The sequence below is a fragment of the Lutjanus erythropterus genome, chromosome 10 (assembly GCF_056507025.1).
Source record: "Lutjanus erythropterus isolate fLutEry1 chromosome 10, fLutEry1.hap2, whole genome shotgun sequence".
Taxonomy (NCBI): Eukaryota; Metazoa; Chordata; class Actinopteri; order Lutjaniformes; family Lutjanidae; genus Lutjanus; species Lutjanus erythropterus.
Window position 1 is genome coordinate 40,705,058 of NC_139326.1, and position 13,396 is coordinate 40,718,453.

A 13,396-nucleotide genomic window follows, 5' to 3' on the forward strand; every position below is an offset into this window, starting at 1 on the left:
TACATAGACCTCCTCATGACTGGTGTGAGTCTAATTCTATATGGCCTATGAAATCACAGTAAGGAACGCATCATGTTGGTGATTTTAGTTTTCTGTGGACAATGTATCAAATATGAATAAATAATAAATGTCTCAATAACATACCACTATCACAGTATTTTCCATGATATCACATGGTTAATCATTGTTTTTTATTCTATAAAACAACTTCTACCCACTGATTTGTGCATGTACAGTTACAAAAAAACAATGCGGCAAACATTCATTGCCAAAGACAGTTCATGCCAATGTTTTGCACATACATAGGCCATGTTAGTTAAAGGAAAAACTAAATCTATATGAACAAAAAATACTATATATATCAGATTTAGTGTTTGATCATTTTTTCAACTTGTCATTGTTTTTTAATATCGTAATAAATATCATTTTTATTGTGGTATTATTGTATATTATACAAGTGTTTGGTACCCTTATATCCCTAGTGAACAAAGAAGACATTAACTACACATTGGTTTTCACCTTTTCATTTCAATTCATTGCTACCTTTGGAAGCAAATCTATGTAGTCTTGTTAACACTTTTTGCTTAAGCACAAGCTGTAGCCAGACAGGGATTTGTTAATTTTCAATAGGGGTGATGGCCCTAACCTTCTGATAAAAAGTAATTCTATAGTCATGTTTCCCTTAAAGTAGTTTGTTACAGAGTCGGCTGAATGATCCTAGAAATATTACACGAATATTTTGGGAATACTACAGGCATCAGTGTGTCTCTATGATCCTCTTGTTCTTTTGTGACTACATGTTGCTACTTGTCACCTTGATCATGAAGGTTCATTATAGAGCATCATTCCCAAACACTGGGTCGGGACCCACAAGTGGGTCACAGGAGAGTTTATTTGGGTAACCAAATCAATAAAAAGACTATGGAAGAAACTTAGCAGTATCTTAATTATATTCTTATAATTCAGTGGTCTAAAATATTCTATATCATTTTCCTGATGAGAGGAAATTAAACCAATGAGATTATTTAACATGTATGTGTTCGTAATAACATGCATCAAGATTAGGGCTGCAAATAATTTGTTGCCAATCAATCTGTTCATTATATTCATGATTGATCGATCATTGTTGGTGAAAAATATCGATCTGGCAATAATTTTTCCACTAATCAATTAGTCATTTGGTCCATAAAATGTCAGAAATTAATGAAAATTATTTGATCTTGTCACAATCTTGTCAATTGAAAAATAGGTCCAAACATGAAAACAGTACACTGTAGCCAGTGTTTAATCATGTTCAATGTCAATGGAAAAGCACTTCACATTCACAAAAGAGAGTATACATAATAACTATATGTATATATACATAACAATATGTATCACTACATCATCACAGTTGCTGCTGTCAATTAAGTAATTTATTTTGTAATGCAAAGTTTGATAAAGCATAGAAACCATTGTAATATTTTTTATTGCACACACTGAACCTGTGTTAGCAGCACTCTAATACAAGGTGGCAGTACAGGACAGTTTTTTATGCTAAGTGCATTATATGTAATGACTAACATGACATAGATAATAAAGTTTTGAATTAGAATGATAGGAGTAAATGCTAAAATAAAATGTATTCATCTCCATGCTGGCAGCAAACATATTTACAAAATATGTATTCCCCAGTAAGCAGGTGTATTGTGTTATTGCTTGTATTCTGATTGACTTGTTTCTTTTTCTCACTGCTCTGGCTTGTCCTGGAGCTCTGACAAGGTAGGGACTGTGACCTGAGACACCTGTGTCTAAGACATGTCACCACAGCAGTTAGAATGCTTTCACATGCCAGTTACTTATCAGCAGTTACTGCATCCACTGATTTCCCCTGGTCTCCATTATTCATTAGTAGAGTGTTTGTGTGGTTAGTGGCACCTACCTGTGCACCTGTGGCTCTGCAAACCACTGTACCTCCAGCTTATCATTTACACAGCTGAAACTTTTTCACAGATTTGACATATTGTATAATTCCATAGACAACATGCAGTAATCTACAGACAGTTTTTAATATGTTAAAATATGTAAATTAGACTGATGGAAAATAAACATTTTGATAGTAATGTGCGATGTTATTTAATGGAGGACTGTCTCTCTTCAGGGGCTGCTCTCAGGTGGGCATCCTGCGGGCCCTGAATGAGGCAGGGATCCCTATCGACCTGGTGGGTGGCACCTCCATCGGCTCCTTCATGGGAGCTCTGTACGCTGAGGAGAAGAGCAACAGTCGCATGAGGGTCCGGGCTCGGGAGTGGGCCATGGTGTGTTGACTGATGAGCACCTTTGAAAACATTCAGTCTTTTCATCATGACTTCTGCTCTCATTTTTATCAACTTCTCTGTGTTTTCTCTTCTTTCATTTCCTTTTGTAACTTCCCTCCTCAGGATATGACCTCTTACTTTAAGAAGATCTTGGATCTGACCTACCCTGTTACCTCCATGTTTTCTGGAGCTTCTTTTAACTCCAGCATCAGCTCCGTCTTTAAGGGCAAACAGATAGAGGTATGGTCAGAGGTTTCTGAAAAGACAAAGAATAAGTGAAGCAAAATGAATTATTAGACAAATTTAAGAGAGGGTTGTTATTGTTCCAAATCACTGTTGCCACCAGTTCAGTTGTAAACACTACACACTGATCCTTTAAGTATTTTGGGTGAATATTAAATTTTTTGGTTATTTCCATGGGTTAAAGGACCGGTGTGTAGGATTTAGCAAGATCTAGCAGTGAGCTTGCAGATTGCACCCACCTCATCTCACCCTCCCCTTCCAAGCATGTAAGAGAAACTATGGTGGTCATGAAACTCACAAAAAATAGTGAAACATGTCAAACGCCCATGTTCAGTTTGTTCATAGATATAAAGTGCTCATTCTAATGTGGAAAACATAGTTCTTATTTTCAGATGATTATACACTGATGAAAACAAACACTTGTTACTTGTAACTTCCAACAGTACTGGTCTCATACTTAACAATACCTACCACCTCTCCTTTGTCAGGACCTGTGGCTGCCCTATTTCAACATCACAACAGATATCACAGCCTCCTCCATGAGAGTTCATACTGACGGTCTGTGACACTTTCAACTCTTTTTCTTCTTCTTCCTCTTTTTATTTGGAAAACATCCTCTTTCTAAAGATTTCAGAATATGACTACATTTATATTTTTGGAATCCCTTCTGAAAACATATTTTTACATGAAAGACCTTTTTACTGAAACAAATGGTTGGTGGATGGTGGAGAAGCATGTACAACCCCAGTTCCAAAAAAAGTTGGGACGTTGTGTAAAATATAAATAAAAACAGAATGTAATGCTTTGCAAAACTTGTTGACCTATATTCAGTTGAATACAGTACAAAGACAAGATATTTAATGCTCAAACTGATTAACATTATTGTTTTTTCTTGATAAGCACAGGATCATGTTTACCACTGTGATACATCAGCTTTTCTTTTAACAGCACTCAGTCAGTGTTTGTGAACTGAGGACACTAATCATTTAAGTTTTGAAAGTGAAATTCGTTCTCATTCTTGCTTGATATATGACTTCAGGAGCTCAACAGTCTGAGGTCTCTGTTGTCGTATTTTGTGCTTCATAATGCACCACACATTTTTAATGGTAGACAGGTCTGGACTGCAGGCAGGTCAGTCTACTACCTGAACTCTTTTACTATGAAGACACGCTGTTGGAACACGTCCACAATGTGTCTTAGCAGTGTCTCACTGAAATAAGCAGGGACGTCTCTGAAGAAGACATCATCTGGATGGCAGCATATGTCGCTCCAAAACCGGGCTGTACCTTTCAGAATTAATGGGACCTTCACAGATGTGACAGTTACCCATGATGCCATGAAGAGATTTTTCTGGATTCTCTGAATGTTTTAATGATATTATGGATTGCAGATGGTGAATTCCTGCAGTTTTGTGTTGAGAAACATTGTCCTTAAACTGTTAGACTATTTACCCACACAGTTTTTCAAAAAGTGGTGAACCTCACCCGATTTATGTTGTGAACCACTGAGCCTTTCGAGGATACTCCTTTAATACCCAATCATGATGCTGTCACCTGTTACCATTTAACCTTTTTCCCTTTTGAATGTTTCAAACAGGTATTTTTTTGAGCATCCCTCAACTTTCCCCAGTGTTTTGTAATGTTTTTGAAACAGGATGCAGTAAACAAATTCAGAATGAGTGTAAATTTACAAAAAACAGTCAAGTTTATCAGTTTGAACATTAAATATCTTGTATTCATTCTATATTCAATTACATATAGGTCAAAAAGTTTTTGCAAATCAGTTCATTCTGTTTTTTATCTGTTTTACACAGCGTCAGTACTTTTTAAAAATTGGGGTCTTACATGTGATTTGTAATGATAAGGAACTAAAATATTAAACTGCTGTGTTTTGTTAATATCTTGGACTTGGTTATGTAATGAGAAGCCTGTTGTAATACTGTTGAAAGTCAGCTACCACTGTCTTTTTTTTCTGTTTGCCAGTCCTTTAAACACACACGTCTCTTCTCTGCAGGTTCATTGTGGCGATACGTCCGGGCCAGCATGTCTCTGTCTGGCTATCTGCCACCTCTTTGTGATCCCAAAGATGGACACTTACTCATGGACGGGGGGTACATCAACAACCTGCCTGGTGAGGAGCACTGGTACAAAGGGTGGTAGTGGACTTTGCTGCCTGTGCTTCATATGAGTGGGAACTCTATATTCCATAAAGATAAAGGAACAAAGGAAGGATCTAGAGACATAAATATATACTGTTAAAAGGGATAATTGTTGCAATTATACTAAGTCATTACTATTTATGAATTTACAGTTCACAAACAACACATCAGAATGAAAATGTCACCCATCCAAAACTGTTCAACTTGTTTGAGTACAACAAATACAGATCATTATTATTTAGTTTTTACATTTTTCATGTAAATTTAAAAAATGGAAATCCTTGTGCTTCTTATTTTCATACCAGAAAACAAATAATTTCTCGCTTTAACTGTTTCATCTACACTATCTGCCCTCATGCATCTCTGCAAATACACTGTCACTGACTGAGCCTGATAAAACTCTGACCTGGTGATACCTGGCCATTCCACTATAACAGTATCAGACTTGTGATGGACAGCTAAAACAAAAACAATAAAAGAAGAATCGTAAGGAGAGATTTCATATTTTACCTTCCATACATTCCTCTTTTTCAAAATCTAGTGCGATTACCGACAGTGCAACTTTGCTGCCAAAAGTTTGGTTAGAGAGATTTGAGTATGTTATGCTAGCTATGGTAATGTAGCCTTGAGACAATAGCCTCAAGCAGAGATAAGGAGTTAGCAACAGACGTCTGGTAAGCTCTCATCTTTCTACCTCCAGATTTTTTTATTTTCAAACATGTAGTCTTCAGCTCCAACTAATGCTGACTCAGGTGTCATCACTTGAGAAGATGTATCAGACCTGCAGTTTCTCAGCTCCCTATGGAGATGCAAAAGGTTTTGTACAGCTGTTTTCACATATGTATAAGTACTCTCCAACACCAGGAAACAGCCTTGACTTGTAAAATTGGTGGACTTCTCCTTTAAAGCACCCTGAAAGCTTGGTTTCAGATCTTGTCTATACCTCTAAATCTTCATGACTATAAAATATTGAGTAAAATACTGAGTAAAAGTACTCAAATAATGTGCATAATTTGTGTGGATGCAGCATAGCAAACCCAAATACATACATCTTTCATGTGTAATTACCAAAACTGAAATGGCCAATGTCAGACCTCATTGCTCGTAATAAGAAGCCGATTGAGAAAACAGACCTTTAAGACTCAGATTAAATGTGTTTTTCTCTTTTGGTATGCAGCTGATGTGGCTCGCTCCATGGGGGCCAAGGTTGTGATTGCGATTGATGTAGGAAGTCGCGATGAAACCAACCTGACCAACTATGGTGACTCCCTGAACGGCTGGTGGCTGCTATGGAAACGCTTAAACCCTCTGGCTGAGAAAGTGAAGGTAAGCTTCCATGTCAGATGTCCTCTGTTGTTATTCTTGTGGCCATTTACAAGAAGAAAAATCACAAATCTAATCGAATCTACATAAGAGCAGTGAAATGTAGTGAAATTGACCTTCACATCCAGCTGTAAATAATTCCACCTTCAGGTCCTGAACATGGCAGAGATCCAAACCCGGCTTGCCTACGTCTGCTGTGTGCGGCAGCTGGAACTGGTCAAAGACAGTGACTACTGTGAGTACATCCGGCCGCCCATCGACCACTACGGCACGCTGGAGTTCGGAAAGTTCGACGAGATCGCTGTGAGTGTCCTCTCTGTTCCTCAGTGCTGTTCCTTGCATCGCTGCCATCTGCTGGGTCTGAGCGTCACTCTGACCCTCCTTCACTGTGTCTGTAGGAGGTGGGCTACCAGCACGGAAAGACGCTGTTCGATGTGTGGCAGCGCAGCGGCGTGGTGGACAGCATGATGAAGGACAGACATCAGGAGGAGTTCCACAAAACCAAATCTGGCCATGTGAGTGCAAACTATGCTTATGTTTAATTTCCAAATAGGTGAAAGCTTTGTCAAGACAAAGTTGCTGCACTGCAGATATGAAAATATTGATAAATGTTAGATAAATTCTAGCTATTCTTTTGTTGATGCCAAATGCTAGAATAAAGAGGAGAATCAGAAGAAAGTGAAACTGAAACTGATGTAAAGTCTTCATCAGAATGATTCAGATTGTGTCTTTCAGGTGGTCACCTGTCCAAACGCCTCCTTCACTGACCTGGCAGAGATCGTGTCCAGAATCGAACCTGTCAAAAATGCCTTATTCAACGGTTAGTTATCAGTCAAATATTGAAATCACAAACCAAAGGAAGAGACACAGGCGCCATCTTTGGGGGGACATTGGGTTTTATCCCACCACCAGATAATAGACTAAAGTGGTCAGATTTGTCCCCCCAGTGTTCAACTCAAGTCGGCGCCCATGGAAAGAAATGTTAATGTAAAGCCTGTTTTTGATTTGTAACATGCATGTAGTGCGAATCTTATTACAAAAATTTACACTGGAAAAAACGTATAGAACAGAAATATGATAAGTTTCTGTGAAAGTCTAATGATTTGATCTGTAAACAGATTAGCTTGTGTTCATCCTGAAATGTGATCAGAAGTTTAAGGGGAAAGTTTGAGTGTTTTTTGTTACAATAGTCTTAAACAATCTACTATCTTTGTGCAAATCTACATAATTTAACTTTGTGATTTGAAATGGGACAATATTTTTCAAATATTCTTCTAAAAATGATTTTAAAAAGCATGTGCTCATGTTGTGTCCTCTTCATCTGTCCTCAGAGGAACTGTCTGATGAGTACCAGACAGACTATGATGAGGAGGCGGTGGAAAGCGCCCTATCAGACTTTGAGGCGTTTGCCCCCGGCAGTGAATGCACCGAGGGAGAGGAGACGGCAGACACTGCTGAAACAGTATATATATAAAAAAAAATGCATTAATGTAATCATCACTGCTTATATTTGTAATAAATGCAAGCCAGTAATGTCTTTTCTCTTTTTCTTTCTCTCACAGGATGAGGAAATTCAAATCCGAATTAGACGCCAACCGCAGAATGCCAGTCCTCAGCCGTGACGTCCATCAAACCTGTGACTGTTTGTCAGGGCTGCTGACCGTGGTGCACAACACACACACATTCAAATGCAGTATTTCTGGTAACCTTTGAGAAACTTGCACTGATCCAATGAGCAGTCAGGTAGCAAATACACCCACTCAGAGACACTTGAGCAGGACACACAAGTGATTTTCTTGTTAAGCTCATGTTTTAATAGAGTGAAGAGCCTCAGTGTGTCTCACTGTTTCCTGCACTTTATGAATTTCATAAACACCTCAGTAACAAGCAGGGTTCACACTCATGAAATTCCTAAAATTTCATACAACGTCACACATCTGGAAGATGTGTATTCCAGACAGAGAAAATCTATGAATTCTGTCTGTTCTCTTTTAGAAACCAGGGAATAACAAACACAAATCTGGTAATTTAAGGAAATACAGCAGTGTATTTCATTTTGTTTTTTGTTTTGTTTTTTTGCTTCTTTGACATATTCATTGAAGTCTCTCACTCTGTGACAGTCATGGAAAAACAGAAAATATTTGGAACTGTGCCACCATGAGAGCCTTGAAAACCCAGAGAAGACTGATATCTTCATACAAGCACATCACACACAACTTGAAATACACTACAGTCATAATATTTCATAACATGCAGTGCCACTTTTTAGGGACAGTTGTTTGCAGAGCTGTTTCCTACCATAATAAGCTCAGACCCATAAAACACTTCAGTGCATTTCATAATGTTTACATGTAAGTTATAACAGTATATAAACAGTACGTTTGTAGTGATATCTGCGTAATGTGAACTGTAACTAAAAGAACCTTTTCCACATGTGCCAAATCACTCACCTCAGATGTTTATCATGAATATATTTCTTACTTGGAGCCCAAGTATCTAGTTTATTTTCATGACAGTTTAAGCAGCAGTACAATATTTTGGCTTTTTCCTGACAATTTAAGAAAAAGAGAGAGAGAATTTAAGAAAGAGACACTCTTTAACCTTAATTTATCATTATGAAGTAAATGTTGACTGCACAGTCTAACGGCTATAAAATAATGACACCATCCACATTTAAATTGGTTCCTTTCCAGCTCCTCTTTCACTGTGCAAATGTGTCCACCACCAGGCATGATTTATCATGAGACAATGAAGGCTCGATTTAGACACTAAATCAATAAGCAAGCTTGTTTTCATCAGCCCCTGCTGTGGGAAGCAATAATGTTACTCAAACTATGTCATCACAGTAGCTTTTGCCTGTCAGTATCAAATTGTGACAATTTAAATGTACGTCTTCAGTGAGCATGCTTCTTTCTTCTCTGAATCATTTCTTCACAGAACTCGGCTCTGACGAAAACAGAAATCAGTCCAGTTGTCTTTGCAACACCAACAACAACAATAATACCATTTGGAAATGCTAGGGTGGGGAAAGTTGAAAAATTGTCTGTTTTCACTTTAACCTGAGCCTGTAACTCTGAGATTTTCACAGCAAGCAGCACAACACTGCAGGAGAGACATAATGAAGTGGAGGTGCTGAGAGTCTTAGTGCTGCCTTCCCTTTATTGCAGATATTTTAGCTGTATCCCCATTTCATACTAGATTTCATACTTCATACACCCGAACTTGAAACAGAATTGAAAACTGAACACTGAAAAAGAATTCATCAGCTAACATGTGTATCATGGTCTATGTCTATGGACTGGTGCCTTTTACTCTACATTTTGCTGTTGGCTGCTCTGTAGGCTAACAGTGATGCCAAGTCCAACAAAAAGAAAAGTCTCTGAGGAAAATAGAGAATTAAGTAGTTGCTGTTCCTTTTTTGACATTTTTTCTTTTGCCAAAAATGGCTCTTTTAATAGTAAGGCTGCTGAATCCTGGTATAGACAAAAAGTTGGGGTTACTGCATAATAAAAATGTTTTATTTTTGGTTGTGCTTTGAATGTACACTATTTTCCCATAATGCAAAGCACATAGGAAATTGAGGAGCTGCTCACAGTAGCTTATGCATCTTGAAGGGAACACATGATTTTGCAAAATTCCAATGAGATTTTGTACGTGTTGTTTCTTCACCGTGCACCTTTTACAGACTAATTCTGATTTATAATATGACAGTGCTGTGGTTAAAATCTGAGTGGTTCTAGGCACAGAAAGCACTTGGTTTGAGAAAGATTATGGTTTGGGTTCAAATGATCACTCTCCCAAGATCTTTCATTGGTCTGGGGTTCTCTTTTAGACACAACTTTGAAATGCTTGTGATGGCAGCTCCAGAAACTCCTCACAGAACAACTGTGAAATCTCTAAAATAAGCGTGGAATCTTTGGGGAAGCTTTGCTTTCTCTTTTGGAACGTGACGGTGGCTTTTTAATGTTGCATCAGTCAGCACAGAACTTTTCCTCACCAGTTCAACGATTTCATTGTACTAACTCCAAAAGAGTTTGCTGTGACTGTTAGTATATGGTGCTGACCAGGGCTGCACAATAAAATATTTAAATCTCACTATGGCCAAGTATGATATCAAAATCACAGAAGTGTGAAGCATTTTTCTGTGAAGGTAAAATGTGGAGCAGAGGTGCTCTGACCTAAAAATCTTCTTCTCCAAATGTGATAACATGTTTCATTGGTACAGACCCCAACAAATGTCACATCATTAAGATTATTAGTTTTTTGAGTGAAAATTAAAATTGTGATGCAAAAACATTATCATTCCTATTTCTCATGAATCACATTGCAATATCTGTCACAATAATGGCACTATGATTTTGTTTGTTTGTTTTTATGGTATCGTGCAGCCTTAGTTCATACTGTATGCAATCAGGACACATTTGACTTGTCAATAACAGGACAAGCACAGTCCAGGGAGTCCATGCAGAGACCAGGAACAAACATTTGACTTTGAATGCCTTCACAAACCAATTTCAAATCATATGCAGTATTGTTGTTTTACAGCAAGTCACCATTTTATGAGTCCTGTTGGTTGTTATGAGTAATTTCACTGACAGAGAGCAGGATCATCACCACACAGTTTCTATTCCACTTCACCAGCCTTTGCTGAGCTCACACACATGGCCGACCACTTTATGCTGCTCTTCAACCGTGCCATTAAAATAGAACAAGCCTTACTTTGTCAGATTTCCTCCGCCCTTTCACCTTTTTTGCTTTTATAACCAGGGGACAGATTCCTGCAACTCACCTGAGAAAGTTAATGAAGCCCTAGAATCACTTCTTCATGCTTCTGTATGTGGACATTTGCAGAAAAACCTCACAACTTTAACATATGATGTACTGTTGGTGGTTAGTTATACACCACGTGCCTGGAGTTCATTCTAAATGTCCAATTTTAATGTCAAATGTGTGATAGACTGAGATCTGTAGAACATGATCACCATTAGAAAAAGTGTAGTGTAGTAGAACAGTGTGATCATGAACCAGAACTACCTAACAGTGGAACTGTACTAAAACTAGTACCTGCCAATTAATGCAACATTATGCTTTTTCTACATGTAGCTGCCTTATGTCTTTTTTTAATTGCTGTGATTACAGAGTTCCTGTGGTATTCAGTCAGTGATTTACTGTTTTAAGTTTTTATAACTGGAAGGGAAAAAAGATAAAGTGTTATGAGTATAGTGGCTTTCATAATAATAATGTTTATAGTGATGGATGAGGCAGATGTTAGAGTAGATTCCACTATGTTCAGAAGTTTTCAGTCAGATGTTGCCTTTGAAAAACTGAAATTTAATTATGAATATTTAGTGAACAGACTGGTAACATGTGCACTACTTTATAGAGATGTTTTTGTTCTTTAAGCTGTGCTGCTGTGAAAGACTGAAAGTCCAGGAGATGATTGATTTTTTTTTCTTTTTTCTGTAGAGTCTGAAATTGAGATGAAACTGTTTGTTGCCACGTTTAAATAAAATGATTTCTGACTGTCAGTTCAAGTGTTGGAGGTGGAACTACTGTACGTTTAGATCAGAGGGAGGTTTTGAAGTCATCACACTTAACAAAGTGATCATTGGGTAAAACTGTAATAAATGGTACTTAATAGGTAATAAGACCCTTATGATGGCCCTTAAGATGCTCATTAAGGGCCATCATTTATTACAGGCATCTTAAAATAAAATGTTACTGATCAATGCTTTGGCAACCTGTACAACTTTTACACAGATATATAAAAAACTTACATATATTACATATTTCCAAGACAATCCATCCAGTAGTTGTGAAAATATTTCTCTCTGAACAACAAAGTGGTGATGTTGGATGAAAAGTCAAGGGGTCACCAAAGTCAGTCAGTTCATCTTCTAATAAACTCAAATGTCTATATAAAATTCAACAGCAATCAATCTTACAGCTTGAGATATTTCAATAGAAAATTAAAATGTGTAAAAGTCAGATGATCACCTAAGTTGACAAGATTCATTGTGTGATAGTGCTGAATGTCTGTATAAACTTTTGTGTCAATTTATCAAAATCTGATCAAATGGGATTTTCCGCTGAATAGGTGAAAACTTTGAGGGAAAGTCACAGGATCAGTCATTAGTATTTACCCTCCAGGGACTTTGGATATCTGTAGCAAACCTCATGGCAATTCATCCGATAGCTGTCAATCTAATACACTCTAAAACAAAAGTGTGGCTTTAGATGAAAAGTTCTGAGTTTTGGAGGATTCATCTTGAATGTCTGTTCATCATGTGATGGTGGTTTACCTGATCAATGTCAAGATCTTTCACTTTGGACCAAAGTGGTGGACTGACAGTCTGGAGCCATGTTACTAATATTGTTAATAAACATAATAGTCTAAAACATGTCAGTCATTTATGCATCACTGTGTTACTCATTAGTAGTTCTAGATTATTTATAGATCTTAATTTGACACTGCACTCTGAGAAATTGGACATTTTTGACAAAGTCCACAAAAAGATCATTGTTCAATTATCTGAACGAAAAAGAGTTTTTTATGATGGGCCTGAAGGCCTACATATGGTTAAGATAAATCAATTAAAACAGTGAAAATACAAATGAAAAGTTCACATGGGAGAAAAACTGCATTGTCCACATGTCCAGCATTTCAACAGCAATATGTCAACAACAAACAATTGTAGCTTGTTGTTCTTTTAAGCAGGAACCATCTGAGCCATGTGAACTGATCAACAACACTTGAGCCAACATTTGTCAGCTCTACATTCTTTCCACTGAAATATGACAGACTTACTAAAATAGGCAGTTTCAGTGTAAGAGGCTATAAAGCAGCTAGCTGTTAAAAGGGTTTCATGCTGATGGTTGATTTGAGACTTTTGTTAAAATTCTGATCACATCAAATCATCAAAAGCCAGAATAATCCAAGGGGAAAACCTGCTGGTATCACATGATTAGGCTGAATGTGACTATGACAGTAAGTAATCTGACTGAGATGTTCCTGACATGTTGGAAAAGATCTGATCTGTGAATGAAGATAAAAGGGATAAATGAAAATTCAGTTATAATCTAATCAGGTTTATTTTGTTAGTGCTGGAGTTTCACAGGAAAACAGTGTTAAAGAATCTCCCAAACAATGGAAGTGAATGGTGACCAGTTTTCAAATGTAAAAAACAAATCGAAAAAAACATAAAATGCCTTCATACTGCGGGTAACTATTGTAATCCAAGTCTCCTAAACTCCCGATATGCCATTTGCACACTGTCACAACACACACACTCAGTTCAGACAGTGTGCATGTGCACATGAATGTGGCTCCAAGCTAAGGATCTACAGTGAAGATTCAGGCTAAAAACATGGTGGA

The 13,396-nt window shown here is 37.5% G+C and overlaps 1 protein-coding gene across 3 annotated transcripts in view; it reads left to right on the forward strand.

The window, feature by feature from the left end:
* The window catches only part of pnpla7b (patatin-like phospholipase domain containing 7b), a 34,704-nt gene extending 26,184 nt beyond the window's left edge, over window positions 1–8,520 (forward strand). For 2 of the 3 annotated variants that reach the window (XM_084729328.1, XM_084729329.1), the window contains exons 26-35: window positions 2,141–2,297; window positions 2,421–2,537; window positions 3,029–3,098; window positions 4,554–4,670; window positions 5,876–6,024; window positions 6,172–6,324; window positions 6,420–6,536; window positions 6,757–6,841; window positions 7,353–7,483; window positions 7,584–8,520. In XM_084729328.1, coding sequence (XP_084585454.1) covers window positions 2,141–2,297; window positions 2,421–2,537; window positions 3,029–3,098; window positions 4,554–4,670; window positions 5,876–6,024; window positions 6,172–6,324; window positions 6,420–6,536; window positions 6,757–6,841; window positions 7,353–7,483; window positions 7,584–7,643 — 1,156 coding nt within the window. In that variant the 3' untranslated portion in view covers window positions 7,644–8,520. Of the gene's footprint in view, window positions 1–2,140; window positions 2,298–2,420; window positions 2,538–3,028; window positions 3,099–4,553; window positions 4,671–5,875; window positions 6,025–6,171; window positions 6,325–6,348; window positions 6,537–6,756; window positions 6,842–7,352; window positions 7,484–7,583 lie in introns of those variants that run through there. The other variant, XM_084729330.1, reaches the window with a different exon arrangement.
* Window positions 8,521–13,396: the final 4,876 nt, after the last annotated feature.